The following is a 23,921-nucleotide window of genomic DNA, read 5'->3' on the forward strand; positions in this document are numbered from 1 at the left end:
TTGTGCCATTTTTTCTTTTTTTATTTGTTTTGTGTCTCATTTGTGTAGTTCTTTGTCCTTTTGTACATGATTTTTGTCATGTGTCATTTATTGTCTTGTTTTTGTCAATTTGTGTCTTGCTATTGTCATTTTGTGTCTACTTTGGGTCATTTTGTCATATTTTTGTTGTTTGGTGTCTCATTTTCTATTTTTTTTTGTCATTTTGTGTCTGGATTTTGTCGTGCTGTGCTGTTTATCGTATCATTTTTGTCATTTTGTGTCTGGATTTTGTCGTGCTGTGCTGTTTATCGTATCATTTTTGTCATTTCGTGTCTGGATTTTGTCGTTCTGTGTTGTTTATCGTATCATTTTTGTCATTTCGTGTCTGGATTTTGTCGTTCTGTGTTGTTTATCGTATCATTTTTGTCATTTCGTGTCTGGATTTTGTCGTTCTGTGCTGTTTATCGTATCATTTTTGTCATTTCGTGTCTGGATTTTGTCGTTCTGTGCTGTTTATCGTATCATTTTTGTCATTTCGTGTCTGGATTTTGTCGTTCTGTGCTGTTTATCGTATCATTTTTGTCATTTCGTGTCTGGATTTTGTCGTTCTGTGCTGTTTATCGTATCATTTTTGTCATTTCGTGTCTGGATTTTGTCGTTCTGTGCTGTTTATCGTATCATTTTTGTCATTTCGTGTCTGGATTTTGTCGTTCTGTGCTGTTTATCGTATCATTTTTGTCATTTCGTGTCTGGATTTTGTCGTTCTGTGCTGTTTATCGTATCATTTTTGTCATTTCGTGTCTGGATTTTGTCGTTCTGTGCTGTTTATCGTATCATTTTTGTCATTTCGTGTCTGGATTTTGTCGTTCTGTGCTGTTTATCGTATCATTTTTGTCATTTCGTGTCTGGATTTTGTCGTTCTGTCTCCTCGTAGGTGTTTTTCTGTTGACTTCATTTCTTAATTCATTCATTTCCTGGTTGCTTTTCCAGCAGCACATTTTAATCGAAGCCTTCTGTCTCCAGCCGACCTGTTCAGGTAAAACAGGTAAAAAACAGAAAAGCCCTCAGGCGCAGTCTGACAGATACCTGCTGCAGCCAATCAGGACGCGAGCTGAGCCAACCTGGAGGCGCCTGCTCACCTGGACCAATCAGAGTGCCCGCTGTGAGAACGTTGCCTTTTATGGACAACAGCAGCTGTCCCACCAGAGCAGATAAAACCGGCTGGGCTGCAGCTCCGGCTGCACAGCTGGGCGGAAGCACGGACCACACCTGACCGACAGACGCACCTGAGACTCACCTGCACAGGTAAGAAGCTGCGGTTTGTCTGTTTACTGAAGCCAGCAGCAGCACAGGTGTGTTTCTGGAGCAGGTAGCTGATCCTAGACCACTCAATGAAGCCTGAAAACGTCTTTTCACCACAACTTAAAGACACTTTTTAAAGGAAGTTTATAGCTGAAACCAAACTACAGAAACATCTGGATGAAGTAAAGTTTAATCCAGAGTCTCTAAAGTGAGTCTTTACTGTAACAAACTGCAGAAATAATCTGTAATCTAAATGTTATCAGGATTCAGCTTCTGTGTTTCTGGTCAAGTTTGTGCTGCTGCTCCAGAATTAAACCCGATTTAATCACAGATTCCAGCTGCTGAGACTAAAAAGGTGCAGCCAGAAGTTGTTGCTTAACGACTCCATAGTTTCAGTTCTTCTCTTCCTGCCTCAACTTGTTGGTAAATCCGGACTCGTCTCGACTCAAAAGGTCAGAAGAGAAGTTTATCAGGTTGGACAGTTCCAGGCAGCGACGCCCCAAAGACCAAAAACCAGAAAGAAAATAGACTGAGAGAAGCTGAACGAACTGGAGAGTTTTAAAGGGTGTGGCCGATGAGGACGGAAGATTCCAGCTCCTAAAGCAGAAATAAAGGAATTTAAATGATTCACAATGAGTCGTTTTAAATCCAAACTCAGCTTTTATGATTTAAACTTTTTTTTTTTGATGCAATTATTGAATTTAAAGATTCAATTTCTGCAAATTTCAACCCTTTGAAATGGTGCAGCTGATTATGAGGAAACAAAAACAGAAAAAACATTAAATACGTTCTGCAAATAGTAAAATAAAAAGAGATAAAGTCAGTAGAACAAAAACCAGATGGACTTAGTGGTTTAAATATGTGGACAAACCTGATGCTGGAGCAGCCAGTTGGAGGAAATAAACCGACAAGGGAACAAGATTTCTTTAAAAAATGAATGAATAAATAAAACAGTTTTAATTCTAATTTTTTGAACAGCTGAGTATTTTAGCCTTTTGTTAAATTACAGAAAATAAATAATGAAATCACAGAAAAAGACTAAATTTACATTTTAACTGCATAAAACTGACCCGAAACCCAAAAATAATGTCCACAATAAAATAATTGTTCTAATAAATGCTGATTTGACCATAAAAGGAGCCTTTATTTACTGTTTTTATTTCGTATAGATTTTACAGATTTTCACAGTTTTGATTCATTACAGATAATATCAAGTAAAATCACAAAATTTTAAAAAATAAACTATAAATGTCAAATAAAATTCTGCATTTTATGTATCTAAATTATTATTTTAAAAAATATCATTCTGCAGATATTTGGCATTATTTCAAAGAAAGGTGATGAATAAAGAGGGGAAAATATAATTTTATTTAATCTATATTTTAGGATTTTCCGGTTTTGTTTTGTTTTTTTTTTAAAATCCAGATGATATCAAGTAAAATTACAAAATGTTAATTTGCATATTGACTGTTTAAAAGCACATATCCAAATTATTAAATTTAAAAATAATAATTATTTTACAGATTTGGTTTTATACTTGGTTTCTGAAGAAAATTTCACAATTTTAGTTGCATTTGTTTAAAAAAATGGCTTTTTGCTGAATAAATATTTAATTTTACAGATTTGCTGTTATTTTCAGTTTCTACTGTTTCTGTTGTGCATTTGTTCTGGCACCAAATCAGCCAAATATATTTATTTTATTTCATTTTATTTATTTTGCAGATTAAATATTTAATCTGACGAATGTGCTGATATTTTCAGGTTCTACAGAGGCATTTTTCCTGATGCCAGATTTTCCTTTTTTTATTCTTTTAACTAACTTTTCAATTTATTTTTTGTTATGTTTATTTATTTTATTTTTTTGGCATATTAAATATTTAATTTTCCAGATTTTTTAAAAAATATGTATTTTTTTAAAAAAAATTTATTTTTTTTTTTGGTCAGATGAAATGTTTAATTTTCCGGTGTGTTTGTTTTTAAATCATTGCTGTTGACGTTGGAGCAGAAGACTGACGTTGAACGTTTCCTTCCAGACATGGAGGACGATGTTGCTGCCCTGGTCGTTGATAACGGCTCCGGCATGTGCAAAGCCGGGTTCGCCGGAGACGACGCCCCCCGAGCCGTGTTCCCCTCCATCGTGGGCCGACCCCGGCACCAGGTAGGAACCAGAACCAGAACCAGAACCTCCCCTGTCCTCTGAAGCTGTGCTGAGGGTTGGTGGCTGAAGGTCTGTTTCTCCGCAGGGCGTGATGGTCGGCATGGGCCAGAAGGACAGCTACGTGGGGGACGAGGCCCAGAGCAAGAGGGGCATCCTGACCCTCAAGTACCCCATCGAGCACGGCATCGTCACCAACTGGGACGACATGGAGAAGGTCAGAAAGTGAACAGTTTTCTCCTCAGAACATCTGGTTCTTCATCTCTACTAACTTTATTAATGATCAGAGTTCTACCTTCACACTGGGAATATTTCCAGAGTTCCAGTTCCTTGAAGTCCATAGAGGAGAACGTCCCCTGGAGAAAGTTCTAGAGTAGACGTACTGACAACTGGAGAAAGTTCTAGAGTAGATCTACCTACAACTGGAGAAAGTTCTAGAGTAGACCTATTGATAACTGGAGAAAGTTCTAGAGTAGACCTATTGATAACTGGAGAAAGTTCTAGAGTAGACCTACCTACAACTGGAGAAAGTTCTAGAGTAGACCTACTGATAACTGGAGAAAGTTCTAGAGTAGACCTACTGATAACTGGAGAAAGTTCTAGAGTAGACCTACTGAAAACTGGAGAAAGTTATAGAGTAGACCCTACTCTAGAACTTTCTCCAGGTGTCGGTAGGTCTACTCTAGAACTTTCTACAGGGGACGTTCTCCTTTCCTGCTTTCAGTCTTCAAGTTTAGTCTCACTTGGAACATTCCAGGTCCTTGAAGTCCATAGAGGTGGGTCCAGAAGGACTAGAAAGTTGTAAGAAACAGCTGAAATCAATCTAAAATCCTTCAAAATTTTCCCTAAATTACTCAAATTTGACCAAAATGACACAAACCTTTCCGAAACGATTCGAAACCTGTCTTTAATTAGTAAAAAATGAACAAAAATGACAAAAAGTCCAAAATCATTTAATGATCACAGTTCTACCTTCATACTGTGAATATTTTCAGAGCTCCAGGTCCTTGACAAAAAATTCTCAAATGTGCAAAATTACCCTGAAACATTCAAATATTACAGCAAAGACAAGGAAAATAAGCATAAAAATGGTCACATTTACCATGAAAAGGAACAAAACTACCACAAAATGGGTGAAATTGCAACAATAACATATTTGGCACAAAAAAACATGCAAAATGACAACAAAAACAGTCATATTTACCACGAAAAGGAACAAATCACCCCAAAAAGAGTCAAAAGAACCTCGAAAGGTTGAAATATGCCAGGAAAAACACCCAAAATCACCACAACACAGGTGAAATTGCAACAAAAGCTCACTTCAGTTTTTATGACAGAGAATCACAGAAACAATCATTGGTTCCCTGGATGTGTTTCTGGTTTCTGATCATTCACCAGAGAAAACTTTAAAAAGTGGCTTCTGGGTAAACGTTAAGGTTCATATCGGCATTTTGGGAGGTGGTTGGTCAAAACTAGTTATAGCAACTAGAACTAGTTCGACGACTTTTCTTTCATTTTGACGGATTTTTGTACGATTTTTGAACAAATGTTGAGTCTAACTGGACAAAGTTTGACTAGTTTCGTACACATTTGAAGAAGTTTTTAAGAACTTTTGGACAGTTTTTTTAAAGTTATTTTTTAAAGAAGATTTTAAAGTAATTTTAGATTTCCATGTTATTTTGACCAATATTGATTAAATTTGGTAGTTTGTGATTTTTTTTTTTTTTTTTTGATGATTTTCATGGAATTTGGAACAGGTTTTTTAAGTAACTTTCACCAATTTTTGATTAATTCTATCTAAAGACGGTGGAAACTTAAAGATACAATGAAATTATTGTAAATAAAAACCAGCTGACTGAGGTCAGGTAGGAGGCTCTGATCTGGACGATGCAATGATGGTTTCTCTCTTCCTGTAAATGTGACTGGGTTCTTGTTGTGTTCGGTGCAGATCTGGCATCACACCTTCTACAACGAGCTCCGTGTGGCTCCTGAGGAACATCCAGTCCTGCTGACCGAAGCTCCTCTCAACCCCAAAGCCAACCGGGAGAAGATGACCCAGGTGAGTCTGCAGACGAGGCTTCGTCATCTTCCTGTCGTTGTCCTGTCGGTAACCTAACGGCTTCACTTCCTCCGGTCCAGATCATGTTCGAGACCTTCAACTGTCCTGCCATGTACGTGGCCATCCAGGCTGTGCTGTCGCTGTACGCCTCCGGTAGAACCACAGGTGAGAAGATCATTAGAAGATCAGATTCAGGGGAGACCAGAACTACTGTCAGAGGAGGAAATAAACCAGGAAATATTCACATTTAAGAAGCTGAGAATTCAGATGTTTCCTCTCAAAATTCCAAATTACTTGACTAACGATATAAGGAAGAACCAGATCAATGTCGATTAAATGTGGAAATAAACGGACGAGAAAATATCTGATGGAACAGATTTCCTCAAAGGACGAATGGATACATTTTTTAAAAATCATTTTAAAATCATGATCTTTTCAGTGTTATTTTAGAGAATTTCCCATTTTTTTTCACGTATAGAAAATAAAAAGTGTAAATTTACATTTTAACTGGAAAAACCAGATCGCAAAAGGAACAAAAAACTGTAAATGTCACATTAAAATTCAATATTGTTACATATCTAAATTATTTTTTTTACTGTATTTAAATTGACGCAAAAATAAAATCAGCTAAGCCAACTTTATAAAATATTTTAGATTTTCCTGATTTTGTTTAATTACAGATAAAGTAAAATCACAAAATTAAAAACAGGGCCCAAGCTGTAAATGTCACATTAAAATTCAGTATTTTTAGATAAAACTTATTTTATTTTTTTTTTTACTTTTTTTTTTTTTTTTAACTGTATTTAAATCAGCTAAGCTAAAGATAATTCTGCAGATTTGCTGTTATTTTCAGTCTCTAAACAATATTCAGCTCCACAGTGAGGAAAAATGATCTAAAAAAACCCCCCAGCTTGGAGTTCAGAGGGTTGATATGTGCTTTTATTATGAACGCAATGATCAGCAGTTTAAAGGCAGCAGCAGAGACGGTAAAAAACCAAAGCAGCTGGATTCTGCAGCGGTTGGAGTCGCAGCCTTAAAGCTTGAAGGTTTAACGTCTTCTGTCCTCCAGGTATCGTGATGGACTCTGGAGACGGTGTGAGCCACACTGTGCCCATCTACGAGGGCTACGCTCTGCCTCACGCCATCCTCCGTCTGGACCTGGCCGGCAGAGACCTGACCGACTACCTGATGAAGATCCTCACTGAGAGAGGCTACAGCTTCACCACCACCGGTACGTTCTGCTGACAGTCAGGAGAACCTCAGATAAGACGAGTTCCTCTGTGTCCGTCTGAATGTTTTTCTCCTGTTGAACCCTCCAGCCGAGCGTGAGATCGTGCGCGACATCAAGGAGAAGCTGTGCTACGTTGCCCTGGACTTCGAGCAGGAGATGCAGACAGCAGCGTCGTCCTCCACTCTGGAGAAGAGCTACGAGCTTCCTGACGGACAAGTCATCACCATCGGCAACGAGAGGTTCCGCTGCCCCGAGGCGCTCTTCCAGCCCTCCTTCCTCGGTTTGTAAGGGGTTCAGGTGTTGTGGGGTTAAACTATGGATTCAGATTTAAAAGAGCTTTCTTTCAAGCACTAAAGTTCTGGTGATGTTTTAGCCAGAACATGTGACGCAGGCTGTAAGTTAAATGAGCTGAGATAAAAACACTGTTCTAGCAGATCCCGGATCATCGTCTTAAATGTGAGTTCTGGTCAGAAACCATAAACCGTCTCAGAAGTCTCTGTCATGGTGCCCCGTTGCTAAACAACCGCATTGCTCTCTGCTTGCCAACATGAACTGCCCATAAACCAAGTAGTACATCTAATCTGTAGTCTGTCTTCAAACATGCGTAAACGTCCCTCTGTCTCATCAGTTGGTGGATTTTTGATCAGTTTAATTAAATGATTTTAAACATGAATTGCCTCAGTAAGACCCTGCAGTGGTGTTTATGGTGTTAACCTACCAGAGTAAACGGAAAATTTAGGATTAAAACCTGACAAAAATAAGAGAAATGCAACTTTATCACACTGTTTTATATTGCTAAGACCCCACATTATTATTATTTCCCCATTGCACCCTACAAGTCGTGTCCTTTTCCACAGTGGAAACCCCAACCCTACGGTGTTTGGAACAGCATTCCCATCTTCTCATCTTCCAAGCATGAGATCCTGATTTTCTGAACTGGAGTTCTGGATGGATGACTTTGGGAAGTGAGAGAAAGACCTGACTGGCTGTAGAGGCAGCCATTTCTGTCGTCCGATTGGTTTCCTTGTCTTGTATAAAGCGCTTTTCCAAAAACTCAAAGACGCTGTACATAAAATACAATAAGATAAAACAAAACAGTTAATTAAAATCAGTAGATAGTAAAACAAGTTCAAGATAAAATACAGAATCACTTAAGGAAAGCAGATCTAAAAAGGTGAGTCTTTAAAAGGGATTTAAATGTGGTGAGGTTGGTGCAGTCACGGAGGGCATGGGGGAGTGAGTTCCAGAGTGTGGGGGCGGCAATGGCGAAGGCTCTGTCCCCCCAATGTCGCCGGCTGGTCCTGTGCGGGATGGAAAGGAGGTTTGTGTGGGAGGAACGGAGATTCCTGGGGGGGGTGTAGGGGAGAAGCAAATCGGTAAGGTGAGAGGGGGCAAGATTATGGATGGACTTGAAGGTGAGGAGAAGCAGTTTGTACTGGATGCGGTGTGAAATGGGGAGCCAATGGAGGTTCTGCAGGACGGGGGTGATATGGTCGTGAGAACAGGTTCGGGTGAGGAGTCGGGCAGCAGAGTTTTGAATGAGTTGAAGTTTATTGAGAACTTTGGAGGTGGAGCCGAAGAGAATGCTATTGCAGTAGTCAAGGCGGGAAGTGACGAAGGCATGAATGAGGGTTTCAGCGGCTGAGAAGGAGAGGAAGGGGCGGAGACGGGCGATGTTGCGGAGATGGAAATAGGCAGTTTTGGTGATCTGATTAATGTGGGGTTCAAAAGTGAGGTTGCTGTCAAATATCACACCGAGGTTGCGGATGTGAGCAGAAGGAGATAGGGTGGTGTTATCAGTGGTAATGGGGGAGTGGGGAAATGGTGTGAGTGATTTAGGTCCAATAAAGATGAGATCAGTCTTGTCGCAGTTTAGCAGGAGAAAATTTTTCCTCATCCAGGATTTAATGTCGGCCAGGCAGCTGGAGAGAGAGGAGAGGGTGGTGGTGGCGGTGGTGTTGGTGGAGATGTAGAGTTGGATATCGTCGGCGTAGCAATGGAAGTGTAGGTTGTGGCGGCGGATGATGTTGCCGAGGGGGAGGAGGTACAGGATAAAGAGGAGGGGGCCAAGGACTGATCCTTGAGGGACACCATGGGACAGGGGGGCGGTGGGGGATGTGCAGTTGTTGACCTTGATGAATTGTTGTCGATTAGTGACATATGATGTGAACCAGGTGAGGGCGGTGCCGGTGATGTTAATGGAGGATTGAAGGCGGGACAGGAGGATGGAGTGATTGATTGTGTCAAATGCTGCAGAGAGGTCGAGAAGAATGAGGATGGTGACTTGTCCAGAGTCTGAGGAGAGGAGGAGATCGTTGGTGACCTTGAGGAGAGCAGTTTCAGTGCTGTGATGAGAGCGGAATCCGGATTGAAAGGTTTCATACAGGTTGTTGGAGGTGAGATGAGTTTTCAACTGGGCAGCGACGACACGTTCTAATGTTTTGGATATGAAGGGGAGGTTGGAGATGGGCCGGAAGTTGTGAGGGGAGGTTGGATCCAAACCAGGTTTTTTGAGGATGGGGGAGACAGAGGCGAGCTTGAGGGGTGAGGGGACACAGCCAGTACTGAGGGAAGTGTTGATGATGTTAGAGATGAGGGGGGAGATAACAGGGAGGCAGTTTTTGAGGAGGTCAGTGGGGATGGGGTCCAGGCAGGATGTGGAGTTTTTAGTTCCAGTGATGAATTTGGGCAGGTCCAGGGGGGAAACGGGCGAGAAGTGGGCCAGGGGGGGAAAGTTCAGAGGGTTTGGTGGAGGAGAGGGGGGATCAAGTGAAGTGGGAGAGGTGACAAATCTTCTTATTTCTTCTTCTCAAATCTTTTAAATAATTTTTGGTCTTTAGAAGTTTTCCCTGATTTTAATGATTTCTTTTAAACATGAACCACTGACACCATCCTCAGAAAAGCAGATAATCAGGATGGAGTCTTTTAAAACTCCAGATGGTCATAATTGTGTTTTCATTTGCGCATTACTCCCTAAAGTCTTGGCCACGATAAATTCTAAAATCACATTAAGGTGCATGTTGCACCAAGACCAGCTTTAACTTTTAAACATAACGGGTTTAAATATCCCAGATGAGCCCCATTTGTCACCAACTGGCTCCATGAAAGGGGCTCACTCCAACCACTAAAACTGAGCTTACATTGGAGCGTGGACGTCGGTGATCTCAGCGGTGGTGGTAGAGGGTCGGACCAACAGGTCTTTGAGATGTAAACGAGTGTTAAAGTTGACCTGAACTCTTGTCCTGCTCAGGAATGGAGTCTGCCGGCGTCCACGAGACGACCTACAACAGCATCATGAAGTGTGACGTGGACATCCGTAAGGACCTGTACGCCAACACCGTGCTGTCCGGAGGCACCACCATGTACCCGGGCATCGCCGACCGCATGCAGAAGGAGATCACCGGCCTGGCCCCGCCCACCATGAAAATCAAGGTACAGCACCGTCTGCAGCGGTGGATCTACCATCAGCCTGGCTTGGTTCACGTAGATTCTGCTGCCGTCACTTTTCTGGGAATCTGATCTGGTTTAGATCATAATCGCATTCGTGGTGTCAAGTATCCGTATGAAGTAGTTGTACCTGAGTTTTTACACACAACTTATGAAAAGCTCATGGCTTTTTATGGCTCTGATCCAGGTGTTTTTCTCCTGACCGGATCCTTGCTGGTGTTAGATCTACTGAGTTACACTACCGTTTAAAAGTTTGGAGTCACTTAGAAATGTCTTCATTTTTGAAAGAAAAGCATTTTTTTTTCCAATGAAGATAACATTAAATGAATGATAAATCCAGTGTAGACATTGTTAATGTGGTAAATGACTATTGTAGCTGGAAACAGCTGATTTTTAATGGAATATCTCCATAGAGGTACAGAGGAACATTTCCAGCAGCCATACATTGTGTTAGCTAATGGTGTTGAAAGGCTAATTGATGATTAGAAAACCCTTGTGCAGTTATGTTAGCACATGAATAAAAGTGTGAGTTTTCATGGAAAACATGAAATTATCTGGATGACCCCAAACTTTTCAACAGTAGTGTAGCCAGACAGGCACATTTTCTTTTCCTGACTCCAACTCTATGTTCTCCAGCATCTTTCTAACCAGAAAGTAAAAAAAACTGAACTCTTGACGCTACAGTCTTCAGCCTCTTCACTCAGAATAAAATAAACCCGTCCTGCTGTATTTGCTGCTCAGATCTTCTAAGCTTGTTCTTCCTCCTTCCCTCCAGATCATCGCTCCCCCAGAGAGGAAGTACTCCGTCTGGATCGGCGGCTCCATCCTGGCCTCCCTGTCCACCTTCCAGCAGATGTGGATCAGCAAGCAGGAGTACGATGAGTCCGGCCCCTCCATCGTCCACCGCAAGTGCTTCTAAACTCGCCTTCCTCCTCAAGTCAAACATGCTTCTCAACTCCTCCACCCAACTAGAAATGTGTCTGGTTTGGACTCAAAGGTGCATCAGGCAGCACTTTGTGTTTTAGACTTTCAGCTCAGCAGATCCTCCATCTGGCTTTACTGAGGGGAGGCTGCAGAGTTCAGCCGGATCGTTGGAGGCCCATGTCATCCGTCAGCTGTCCACCTTCACACCAACCCTGCAGAGACTCCACAGAAGGCCAAGCCGTCCTCATGCACCTCTTAAAAAGCATTAAATCACTGTTTACATGAACAAACTCTGCTTTCCTCCATTTCACTGTTACAGTCGAGCCTCTATGAATAAACTGCGCAGTGTTTGTACTTCCAATAAAATGCCAACGTTTGTTTACAGCTGCTCTCCTGTCGTCATTTGCTGCTCCAGTCAGTGTTTTCTACCACTACAGGTGCAAATATTAAAGGTTTACATGAAGATAATTATTCACTGCTTTTCTACTGTGGTCAGAGGAGCATGTTGCCCTTTAGTTTTAGTTTCAGGCTGGTTTAAACACTTAGATCTGTTTTTTTTTTTTTTTTTTTTTATTGTAAAGGTGGACTAAAAATCAAAGGTGACAGCCAGGATCAAGTTCAACCTCATCAGGCTTTCTTTGTGTTAACTGGTTTGATAAAACTGACATTTGCTTCTGATGCTGCTCAAAACGCAGCACAACTACAACTACGAATCAGTTTCCCTGCTGCATCAGAAAAGGAAGAAAACCAATGTTCACTTCTATTAACATGAAACTCAAAGATTAGCTGGAAAATTGCTGGTGTTGGATTTAATTTCTTTTCTGCTTTAAATTGGCAAAAAAGGGTTCTTATTTAGTTTTTTTCCCATCTTAAACAGTGGGGGGGAAACATGACACAAAAGAAAATGGACCCAGTTTATTTAGTTTCACTGCAGGCCTTCGAGTCACTTTCTACTAAATCAAACGGAGCAAAACCATAAAACAAGGCGACGGACAGCTTTTCATAAAGAGGCTTTGATAATATAAAATGTATTTTTAAATGTTTGCTGTCAGTTTCAAGAATAAATGCATGAAAAAAAGGCATTCAGTTTTTTTTGGTTAAACCTTGACTTTTGAAAACAATCCTACAAGTAAAAAGCAAATGCAGAGAACAAACATTTAATCCAGTATAACATCACAGAAGTAGTTAAACTTCACTGGAACTCCTCAGTTTTTACATCAGAAAAATATTTTGCTTTTTGTTCCATTTTGCTTTGCAGATTCACAGTAATTACAGATTCATATAAAATAAAAACAAACAGGATTAAATCTGGCGATCGTAGATTAGGTCTACAACAGGATGAAGTCTTACTTTTCTTACCAACACTTTAAGGTTTGATCTTTTACTGTAAACTACTACTATCCCAGTAGTACTACAGAGCATTTCTACTGTGCAGTACTACTGGAATAAAGAGCACAACTTTACTGGTGGAGTAGCTCGTGTTCGTTATGTAGAGAGCGCCACCAAGTGATCATTTTAAAAACACATTTTCCCTCCTGAGTCCAGTGTAAATTCATCTTTTCTCTTTTATGCTGGTGGGACTCAACATGCATCACATTTCCATTTGAAATGAATCACAACCGCCTCAAATTTAGGCTTGTAGTGAATTTTTACGAACCAAACAGTTAAAAATGACAATCAAGGAACAAAACGCAGTGAGACATTGTGTTAGAGATGCTGGTGATCAATCTCAGCTTGTATGTGTTTTAACATATTAACTAAAAATACAATACTTTATATATTAATGTCCAGTTTAGTGCTAAAACCTTTCATAAAAACTCCCATTCCTTATATTTATATACATACAGTACATGAGGCTTTGCACAAGGAAGCAGATAACAGATACTGATGACAAACAGCAGTCTGGAGTTAGTAGATGGAATTAGGATTCTCTGAAAAGACCAAACGTCTTGTAAACGTTAAATGTAAAATCACTGGTCTGTGGTCAAGAGATCATTTCAAATTCTAACATAAAAGATGATTTAGGTCTGACATAAAACACCTTCTTAATAAACTTTAACAACTCAGTTGAGATGCTGCCTGCTTAAAGTCATTACAAATATCAGTGAAACAGCAACTCAGTCATCCTCAGAGGTTCGTCATGTGACTCATAATTACTGATAAATGATACAAGTTTTGCTGAATCGACTTCTGGTTATGGCGGCGCCCTGGTAAGAGGAAACACTTTGAATTTCCCTATGGGATTAACAAAGTATCTATCTATCTATCCATCCATCCATCCATCCATCCATCCATCCATCCATCGTTCCTTCCATCCATCCATCCATCCATCCATCACCTGACTCTGCAGAACAAGTGACAGCGCACTACTCTGCTAAGTTCTGCGATGGCTACGAGTAAAGAAAAAGGGAAAATGACGAAACAAGCAAAGCTAACTACCTTTAGCGTTAGCAGTGTAGCCCAGCAAGCTAACACACCGATACCATACTGAAGGCAATTAGGACATGAAGTCCGAGTTCTTCTCTAAACTTGATGAAATAATGGCAGTCGTTACTGAAACAAGGAAATAGATATCAGACTGAAAGAGCGTTACAGACCGGGCTATGGATATAAACGGTGGATAATAAGGTGGCTGCACTGACAGCTAAAGTAAAAAAAACTGGAGAAATCCAACAAAGCTTTGCAGGATAAGGTGTGGGACCTGGAGATGAGGTCCTGAGTCAATAAGCTGAGGATGGTAAACCTGCCTTCTTGGAAAAAATGGATCCCAGAAATACTGGTGATCAATGGCCAAATGGTTCTGGAGAGAACGGACCGGGTCGGACCGGACAGGGACGCTAACTGACCACCAAGAACGCTAATAATCAAGTTCCTCAACCACAGGGACAAACTGAAGGTGATACTGCTGAAGAAAGACAGCAGTGAGATTCTACTGATCTGTCTGCAGAGATTCAGAAGCAGCAGAATGAATACGACTCAGTCCCTCAGCAGCTGCAGAACCTGAACATCCAGGATGGACTGATTCACTCGGAGACTCCTGGGAACACATAAAGCACCAGCCAGAACCTTCAACACTCCACTAGAGGCACAAGATCATACCAGGAGATGGTCAGGACTGAACTGTGACTGGGAAAAGTTTTGCTAAACCTCGCTTTCACTTTTCTCTGGGAAATTCACCTATTAGTGCTGGACGTTTGATCAGATTAAGGTCTGTGGAGGTTGCAGTTCCTGATGTGTTCCTGGAGCTGCTTCTGTTGGGATGAAGCAGGATCTTCACCAGCTGCAGATACTCAACATGTCAATGTCAGATACTGTGTGTGTTTTACAGTTTGCTGCATCACTTCAAAAACACATAATACAATAGAAACAACAGCAGCAAACCAATAAAAGAATACATCCATATCTTCCTCTTCCGGTAGAACTCTTCCTGCAGCTTCCTGTGTCTGGTCCTCTCCTCCTCCAGAACCTCTCGGTCCTCCTGATGCATTCGTTCCCAGGTCTCCTTCCTTTCTTTGTCCCAGGCGTCTCGTTCTTTCTTCATTTCTTTCTTCATTTCTCTCCTGGTCAGCTCCAGCTTCTTCTCAGCGTTCTCTCTCTGCTCTCTCTCTGACTGAAGCTTTTTCTCTGCAGCTTCTACTTTCCTTCTCCACTCCTGTTTCTGATTTTCTTCTTTCCATCGTCTCTTCTCGTCTTCCTCGCGTTCTTTCTTCCTCAACTCTCGCTCCCTGTTGATGCATTCGTCTTTCTCCTTCAGCTGCTTCTCTCTCAGTTTTCTGTCCTGTTCAGTTTGGTCTCTGTGTTTCATCTGCAGTACTTTTAAATCTTCCTGATGTTTCCTTCTGAGGTTCTCCTCCTTCTTCTTCATCTCGTCCTCCTTCTCTTTCTGGATTCTCTCCAGCTGTATCTCTAATAACTCCTTAGTGTCATCGATCATCTCAGAGGTGAAGCAGCTTCCGCTGTTCTTCTCCACCATGACGTCGATGTTGTTGAGCAGCTTTTTGACTTGTGTGCGGTTTGTTGGATCTTTGTTGTTGAAGACCTGGTATCTGCCTCCACAGTCCTGGATGAGCTTAGCAAAGCCCTGACAGTTCCTCAGGTAGTTCTCAAACAGCTGATCTTCCAGCTCATCTCCTCTGGTGAAAATGATGAAGATGAAATCTTGTGACTTCTTCCCAAAACATCTCTTGATCAGCTCCACACAGTCTTTCTCTTTCTGCATGAAGCTCCCGATCTGCAGCACCAGTAAGAACGCATGAGGTCCAGGAGGCAAGAGGCTGATGGATTTTAGAATCTCCTGCTGAAATTCATCATCAGACAGCGTTGCATCAAACAGTGCAGGAGTGTTGACCACAGCGACTGGCCGTCCATCAGGTTCTCCTGTTGCTTTCTCACAGGACTTGGTCGATGGCTTCGGGGCGATTTTGGGTTTAAAATGGTTTTTACCTAAAATCGTGTTTGCAGTTGCACTTTTCCCGCTGCCAGACTTCCCGATCAGAACCATCCTGAGAGTTTCTCTGCTCAGATTTTCAACCTCACTCCTTTGCAGCTGAACTGTAAGTTCTACAACCTTCTCCATCTGAGCCTCAGTGAACATGTCCTTACTGAAACATCTGGATCCTTCATCTGTCATCTTGTCCACTTGATCCAGCAGCTCTGGGATCTGCTGCTTGTCCTTCATGTTGACAACAACAGATCTTCCTCCACAGCTCTGACAGAACTCGTGGATGTCTCTGCTCTGTATAAAGTCAACAACTTCTGGAGCTGTAGGATCTGACTCCACAGTGAACAAAATCAGGATGAAGTCTCTGACTTTAGAGCTGAATGTGTTCTGGATGGTCTCTAACTCTCCCTTGTCTTCATCAGTGAGGAGACCCACAGGTAGGACCAGGATGAAGGCATGGACGCCCTCAGGATCACAGAGGGAGATACACCTGAATGATTCCTCCATCACTGCCTCCTGAGGTTTTCCATACAAGGCAGGCAGCTCCAGCAGGGAAACCCTACGTCCACACACCTCTCCCTGGGTTTTACCAGATGAGCTGGAGGCTGAATGAAGCTCTGTCTGACCTAAAATGGTCTCAGCTGCTGAAGTCTTCTCAGCTCCTCTTCTACCACACAGGACCAGGTTCAGAGGAGGTTTTATCTGCTCAGGTGTTGGTTTCATGGTTAAACCAGCATCTTCAGATCCATCACTGCTCAGATCTTCTCTGTTGTTCTCTTTTACGATTTGGCTCAAACGTGTCAGCAGCTCTGAACGTTCCAGGTTCTTCTGATACAAGTATCTGTATCTGCACTCTCTGATCAGGTCTCTGAAGGATGGATTGTTCATGAAGTTTTCAAATGAGCTCTCCTCTCTGGATGCTGATATCAGAACCAGTGATCGATCAAATGATTCATCACTGAATAGTTCCAGGACTCTGCAGATCCTCAGTTTGTGTTCCTCAGTGAAGTCTTCAGGCTGTAGAACCAGCAGGAACACATGAGGTCCAGGATCAGAGAGTCTCACACAGAGTTCTACATGTCCTCTTAGTTTGTCTTCAGAGATGTTTGGATTCAGCAGATCTGGAGTGTTGATGAGGACTAACTCTTTCTCCTTTACCTGTCCTCTGACTGTCACAAAGTCTGGTTCTTCCTCAGAGTTGAACTTGGTCTCTCCCAGTAATAAGTTCCCAACAGAACTCCTCTCAGACCAGCTGGTCCCCAGAAGAACAACCAACAGCTCAGACACTGAAAGAAAACACTAAGTTAAAAAAAAACCACTAAACTGTTCAAAATAAATACAATAAATCAGCATTTAGAAGAAATCAAGAATTTTTTTTAGTTAAACAACATTTTCTGTTACTTTCCGAGATTCTAGATGTCAATATACAGAACGGTTGTTATCCGGTTTAACTTACTGCTGGGTGGAAGGAGGTTATAGCTGCTGCTTCGCTTCAGGGGCTGCAGGGCATCAGTCACTGTTGAAAATACACAAAAACATTAATTCATTCAGATGTCACCTGTAATTAAATGGACACTGTCCTGAATAACAATCTCTTCTTCTACATCATTTCTTAAACACTATTATTGGTTCGCTTTTATGTGATGTGAAGCACGGTGGTGGCAGCATCATGATGTGAAGCACGGTGGTGGCAGCATCATGATGTGAAGCATGGTGGTGGCAGCATCATGATGTGAAGCACGGTGGTGGCAGCATCATGATGTGAAGCATGGTGGTGGCAGCATCATGACGTGAAGCACGGTGGTGGCAGCATCATGATGTGAAGCACGGTGGTGGCAGCATCATGATGTGAAGCACGGTGGTGGCAGCATCATGATGTGAAGCACGGAGGTGGCAGCATCATGATGTGAAGCACGGTGGTGGCAGCATCATGATGTGAAGCACGGTGGTGGCAGCATCATGATGTGAAGCACGGTGGTGGCAGCATCATGATGTGAAGCACGGTGGTGGCAGCATCATGATGCCACCACCATGTAAAGGCTACATACTTTTAAAACACATCGGCAAGTTTTTAGGCTCAGAGGGTTAAACTAAGAAAAAATGAACACCAGGAAACATTAGAGCAGCAAAAAAAAAAAAAAAAGTTTCACAAGCAGCAGTCAGGGCAGATTTGAAAAAGTCTCAGTAAAAGCTTCTTGTCTAATAAAGCACAGAAAAGTGAAGCAGTGAGCGTCTCTTACGGTCAAACAGGATGTTATTAAGACTGATGAGTGTGATGTTGGGTTTAATGAATCCAGCCTGAAAACAGCTGCAGCAGTAGTCTGAATATTTAATGCTGTGCTGCCACCTGGTGGTACAAACTTTCTGTTTCACCGCAGCAGGAAATCACAAGGCAGTGTTTTAAAACAGTAACTGTGGACATCAGCAGGGTTGAGTGTTCCACATGTGACTGTACTCACCAGATGTTGCTGCAGCTGCTGCCATCCTGTTCGCTGCTCTTCAAACACCACAAGAAGCTCCAACAGATGATTTCTAAAATCTGCCACAAACAAAAAGGTTCAAAAGTCAGAGTGGAGCTCCATGAGCGGCGTTTAAGGACTTAACGGTCCGACGGCACTCACTGAGGCGATGCAGACTTTGAATCTGATGAAGCTAGGTTTGGTTGTGAGGCCTCAGCTTTAATAGTTCCAGAGATGTTGCTGTTCAAACAACATTCGAGGCTGTTTGAACAGCAACATCTCTGGAACTGTTACAGATAAAAACCTGAAAGTTTCAGTGTTATTTCTCATCACATCATTGATTCAGAATCTGTAATACTGGACAAGTTGAGAAGCATCCCTACAAGCTGATGATACTGCCACTGCCGTGCTCCACTATGGGGATGTTTACTGTGATATACAGTGTTTGGTTTCAGCTAGTCTACGGCAATATTTCACAAACTATTAAAGACAAAAACCTGAAACTTTCATTGCTATTTCTCATTATGCCGTTGATTCAGAATCTGTAATATCGGACACGTAGATCAAATAATCTCTGATTAAGGACGAGTTGAAATCTGAAAAAAAAAAAATTAAGCCGCCATGAAAAGTTCCATCTTTGAGCACAATAAAAAAAAGTGAAAATCTAGAAGTCAACTAGGTATATTTTCTGAGCCACATGTAGCTGCCGGTCACTATAATAGAAAACTAAATATGTAGAATGCTTAAATATGAAATACTTGATGACAGAAATTAAAACTAGTAAACTTTGTTAAACTTTCAGAACTGATTGAGCGGGTTTGACAAGCTGAACCACACAAACAGAAATATTGGTAGAAAGTCTGATCTAAGTAGAGTTCTGGAGTTTAAAATGTTTTTTTCCACACAGAACTAAGGGAGTGTATTTTTAAATATGAATATGTTTTTCACTGTCAGACCCACTTGCTGGAAACAAACCTGGTTTGGATCAAACTTGTCGTTTAGTTTAGAGTCATTTCTTTATTATGATGAAACCAAATACTCAGATCTGTTGGTGGGATTTAATTAGTCTAACAATGATTCTGATGTTCTGATGTGAGCAGGACTTTAGTGCTAAATTTATTTTCCTGATCACTGTGAAGCTGTTTAATAGGATCTAAAGGTTCTCTGCTTCCTCTTCTGTTGAGAATAAACTTCGTCTCAGTTGGACTCTGAGCAGAAAGTTAAAGTCTGAGAACAAGAATTTTTTTTTTAATTCTCTTTAATAAGTTTATGAATTCATTTCATCCACTTTATAGGCTGAAGAAACACAATGAACTGTTTCCTGCTACACTGACTGATCTGAGTTTTCCAACAGACCTGAACGTCACACATGATGCGTTCAAGACCCGATAGAAAGTTGAACAATACTTTCTGTTCTTAGAGTTTGTGGCTGATAAATTCAGTTTTATTTGAACAGAAACACGCTTCAGGTTCAGAGGGTTAAAGTAAGACGAGGAAAAGCAACAAATCTTCACATGTGAGAAGCCAGAAACAGCAACTTTAAAAGGACAATCATTCTGTTTTTCCTTCTAATGCTCTGCTGCCAAATACTGGAAGAACACTAAGTTTTTCTGCCACAATCTACATTTCCATGATCCACTTCTAGAAATCCATCAGTTCAACAGACAGACTAAAACTGAAGCACTGAACCTGTCTGATCACTGAAGGGAAGGAAAAATAAGGCAACAGTCAGAATAAAGATGAAAACACAGATTATATTCTGAGAAATGTTTGACGTCAGAGTTTCCCGAAAGCAGCAGTTAAATGCAGATATTAAGAACATCGATTAAAACCACAACTTGATCATTTCTTCAGCTATTCTCTGATTATTGTCACAGACGGACCGTTTGTTGAGACTAAAGCAGCTCTGCTCACCGTCTATTTCCTGCTTTTCCTCGCTGGTTCCTAACAGCTGCTGTTTGCCTGCAGAGTCCAGATAAACGGGACTGATTCAAGAGACTCTAATCAAGTTCAAAGTGTCACTTTGAGGCTCTGAACGGATCATTTCTCCACAAACGTCATATTTACTCACCAGCTCTTTTTTTGCTGCGCCATCTCTGCCGCGAAAGTGAAAGTAAAGACGGTCCCGAACTTTAAAGCGGTTTTCTTCTTGTTTTCAGACGTTTTCGGAGAAAGTGTAAACTAGCTTAAAACGTACAAGTTCATGATGAGTCTGAATAAAATGACAGGATTTTAAAATGAATCTTTATCTCGACAGATTGTTCAAAAATTGGTGTTTGAGCACCACCTGCTGGAGACAACAGCTGAAATCTGCTGATATAGATAGATTGATAGATAGGTCTTCAGCAGCTCATACATGTTGTGTTGTGACTTTATTTACTAAAGTTATGTTTATTGATCATTCATATAACACAGTAAATGTGAGAAATTAATAAGTTAAATAAGAAGACACCTTCATTTGAGTATTTCACAGAAGTAATGAGTCAGTTCAACTTTAGGACTTCATTACCCATGATGCTCGTGGATAAGCAAGGGAATCTGGGAAGTCAACCGCTGAGAAGTGTCAGTTTACACTAGTAGAAAGTTAAACTGCACCATGAGCTGAAGCTGCAGTTCCCTTTATGTTCTCTAAAGCAGTTTACCAAACAGAAGTCCAGACTCTCGTCTTTTCTTTGAAAGTCACTGCGGAAGCCACAACATGTTAGCTTTAAAAAACAAAACAAGGAAACAAATGTGGAGAAGAGCATCCAATTATATACATATATATACATATATACATATATACATATATACATATATATATACATATATACATATATATATACACATACATATATATATATATATATATATATATATATATATATATATAGTGTGAGAAAGATGGATGCATATATATATATATATATATATATATATATATATATATATATATATATACATATATATATATATATACATATATACATATATACATACATATATATGTATATATGTATATATATATACACATACATATATATGTATATATATATATATATACATATATACATATATACATATATACATATATACATATATACATATATATATACACATACATATATATGTATATATTTTTAATAAATCTGTTAAAAATAAGGAAGTTAATGTGCAAATATAAAGAGGAATAAATAAATAAATAAATAAATTGTGGTAGTAAAAGTGGTAGTACTCAGCAGAAAAAAATCAGTGAAAGAATTCAGTGGCAGAACTGGGTGGAAGACCTCAGTGGAAGAAGCCAGTGGAAGAACTCAGTAGCAGATTTTGGTGGAAGAATTCAGTGACAGATCTTGATTCAATGTGTTCTAACAGGTTCTAACAGGTTCTAATTTGTTCTAACAGATTCTAATGTGTTCTAACAGGTTCTAATGTGTTCTAACAGATTCTAACAGGTTCTAATATGTTCTAACAGATTCTAATGTGTTCTAGCAGATTCTAATGTGTTCTAACAGGTTCTAACAGGTTCTAATGTGTTCTAACAGATTCTAATGTGTTCTAACAGGTTCTAATGTGTTCTAACAGATTCTAACAGGTTCTAATGTGTTCTAACAGGGTCTAATGTGTTCTAACAGGTTCTAATGTGTTCTATCAGGTTCTAATGTGTTCTATCAGGTTCTAATGTGTTCTATCAGTTTCTAATGTGTTCTAACAGGTTCTAACAGGTTCTAATGTGTTCTAACAGGGTCTAATGTGTTCTAACAGATTCTAATGTGTTCTATCAGGTTCTAATGTGTTCTATCAGTTTCTAATGTGTTCTAACAGATTCTAACAGGTTCTAATGTGTTCTAACAGGGTCTAATGTGTTCTAACAGATTCTAATGTGTTCTAACAGATTCTAACAGGTTCTAATGTGTTCTAACAGGTTCTAATGTGTTCTATCAGGTTCTAATGTGTTCGAACAGATTCTAATGTGTTCTAGCAGATTCTAATGTGTTCTATCAGTTTCTAATGTGTTCTAACAGGTTCTAACAGGTTCTAATGTGTTCTAACAGGGTCTAATGTGTTCTAACAGATTCTAATGTGTTCTAGCAGATTCTAATGTGTTCTAACAGGTTCTAACAGGTTCCAAACAAATATCTACAAGCCGTGCAGTGTTTTGTATCTGTACATATCCGTTGGGTTAAACTTAAAGATAAAAGTCCCTCCAGGTCACTCCTGCATGTTGTTATTTTCTTTAAACGGGAAGTAGACTGTAACAAACTGCTAGCACACTTTCAAAGTAAAAGCTCAGAGATGTTAGAAGAACCAATCAGGGTCTGTGAAATATTCTGGCTTTTCAAAACAAAGTCTATTTCTATTAATCACACATTATGTTTAAATATAGCAGGAACTATGATTAGCAGAAGCTGCATTATCACACTGAAAACGTCTTCAGAAGCTTCCTGGTTAATATTAAACTCCTGTTTTATTGTTTTTATTACTGCTCCAATCAAATGAGAGTTTATCTCTGCAATTCATCTTTACTGAGGACCTTTAGACTCTGCAGCAAACATTTATGAATCTCATCATTAATTGTATTCTTCCATCAAACCTCAGACTGTTGTTGAAATGAGAAAATCAAACCAGAACATGTTTCCACTTCACTGTATTTTCTTGTTCCAGGTAAAAACAGAAGCAGACGTCCTGCTTACCTGAGGCGGCCGTCGCTCTTCACTCTGATGTTTCTGCAGGTAACAGAGTTCATGCAGCGATTCTTCATCTGATCAAACATCTGAAACACACCATCAGTTATCAGTTTACAGTCACAAAACTTCACAGCTGTTTTTATTTCTGTAGGTTTGAAGTGAACGTAACTCACCTGTGGAACAGTCACTGCTTCCTTCTGAGTCCCAGTTCCACAATGAAATCAGGATCAACCCAGTGATCAGAGAGTCTGTTTAATGTTTAACTCACTGGTATCACATGTTCAATAACTGTAGAGATGCGGAACCACAACATAAGAACTGGATCCTTCATGGATCTAACACCTGCATCCTTTTCATCGCTTTGATCCCAAAGCATAGATAATTGGAAGACCTGGATGGAAGGACTTGGTGGAAGAAATCAGTGACAAACTCTGGGGCAGAACCTGGTGGAAGAACTCTGTGGAAAAAAATCAGTGACACAGCTCGATTAAAGAACTCTGTGGCAGTAGTCAGAGGAAGAAAACAATGACGGAATTCTGTTTCAATTCAGTGGAAGAATGAGTGAGAGTACTCAGTGGAAGAACTCCTTGGAGGAACTTGGTGGAAAACTCGGTAGAAGAAATCAATATGCAACGGACAGCGAGCGGATGATGTTTTTCCCGTTTTGTGGGGAACATATGAACCGATTGACGCGGTTTTGTTTTTCGTGTGGTCGGTCTTTAGAGTGTTTAAATGGCGCAGATCAGACCGACAGAGTGCATTAGCCGCTCCTCGTTGTCACTTCCGGTTCAATCCCGGAGTTGGGACATTCCCTTTCAGGTTACATTTGGGTTTGTAAAAGTGTTTTTGGACTTGTAAAAGTGTTTTTGGACTTGTAAAAGTGTTTTGTCGCTTGTAAATTTGTCTTGGAGGTTGTAAAAGTGTTTTGCATTATGTAAATTTGGTTTGCACCTCTCGGCCACCGTACACCTGTCAGTGGTTGTTTACTCTTCTCATTCCTTTAAGACTTCAGCTTCTTCTGCTAACTCCAGTTTGACTTCACACACAGACTCATTCAAGGGGTTTTAAGTTGTATTTCCTCCACTGTAAAAGGAAACTTTAGACCAAAGCTATGAAACAAGAACTCTGATGTCTGAGACCACAGAGTTGTGTAGCAGCAGAAAAGTAAAAATCTGAAAGTCATAAACAGTAATATGAATGATACATTCCATCTACAGATTAACAAATACACAGAACAGGCCTTTGTGATTTTACTGT

General features: G+C 40.4%; 2 protein-coding genes across 5 annotated transcripts; one reads left to right on the forward strand and one right to left on the reverse strand.

Moving 5' to 3' along the window:
• Nucleotides 1–1,139: 1,139 nt before the first annotated feature.
• LOC111579826 (actin, cytoplasmic-like) lies at nucleotides 1,140–11,481 on the forward strand. 2 transcript variants are annotated; one of them, XM_023287306.2, is made up of 9 exons: nucleotides 1,140–1,284; nucleotides 3,315–3,439; nucleotides 3,525–3,653; nucleotides 5,385–5,495; nucleotides 5,576–5,660; nucleotides 6,565–6,726; nucleotides 6,815–7,006; nucleotides 9,977–10,158; nucleotides 10,949–11,481. In XM_023287306.2, exons 2-9 carry the CDS (start codon nucleotides 3,317–3,319, stop codon nucleotides 11,090–11,092), a joined length of 1,128 nt encoding a protein of 375 aa, XP_023143074.1. In that variant the 5' UTR covers nucleotides 1,140–1,284; nucleotides 3,315–3,316; the 3' UTR covers nucleotides 11,093–11,481. The 2 variants fall into 2 exon arrangements, with proteins under 2 accessions (XP_023143074.1, XP_023143080.1); XM_023287312.3 differs by having other exon boundaries at nucleotides 1,169–1,284; nucleotides 3,287–3,439.
• A 757-nt stretch (nucleotides 11,482–12,238) lies between these two features.
• On the reverse strand, nucleotides 12,239–22,895 carry LOC111579820 (GTPase IMAP family member 8-like). Of its 3 annotated transcripts, XM_055011104.1 has the most exons (5): nucleotides 22,838–22,895; nucleotides 22,671–22,750; nucleotides 17,998–18,077; nucleotides 16,995–17,054; nucleotides 12,239–16,824 (listed from the first exon to the last, which is right to left on the reverse strand). In XM_055011104.1, the coding sequence occupies exons 3-5, from the start codon at nucleotides 18,020–18,022 to the stop codon at nucleotides 14,435–14,437; spliced, it is 2,475 nt and encodes an 824-aa protein (XP_054867079.1). In that variant the 5' UTR covers nucleotides 18,023–18,077; nucleotides 22,671–22,750; nucleotides 22,838–22,895; the 3' UTR covers nucleotides 12,239–14,434. The 3 variants fall into 3 exon arrangements, with proteins under 3 accessions (XP_054867079.1, XP_023143050.2, XP_023143060.2); XM_023287282.3 differs by lacking the exons at nucleotides 22,671–22,750; nucleotides 22,838–22,895 and adding an exon at nucleotides 20,069–20,559; XM_023287292.3 differs by lacking the exons at nucleotides 22,671–22,750; nucleotides 22,838–22,895 and adding an exon at nucleotides 19,912–20,034.
• Nucleotides 22,896–23,921: the final 1,026 nt, after the last annotated feature.

Source organism: Amphiprion ocellaris, chromosome 6 (genome assembly GCF_022539595.1).
Source record: "Amphiprion ocellaris isolate individual 3 ecotype Okinawa chromosome 6, ASM2253959v1, whole genome shotgun sequence".
NCBI lineage: Eukaryota > Metazoa > Chordata > Actinopteri > Pomacentridae > Amphiprion > Amphiprion ocellaris.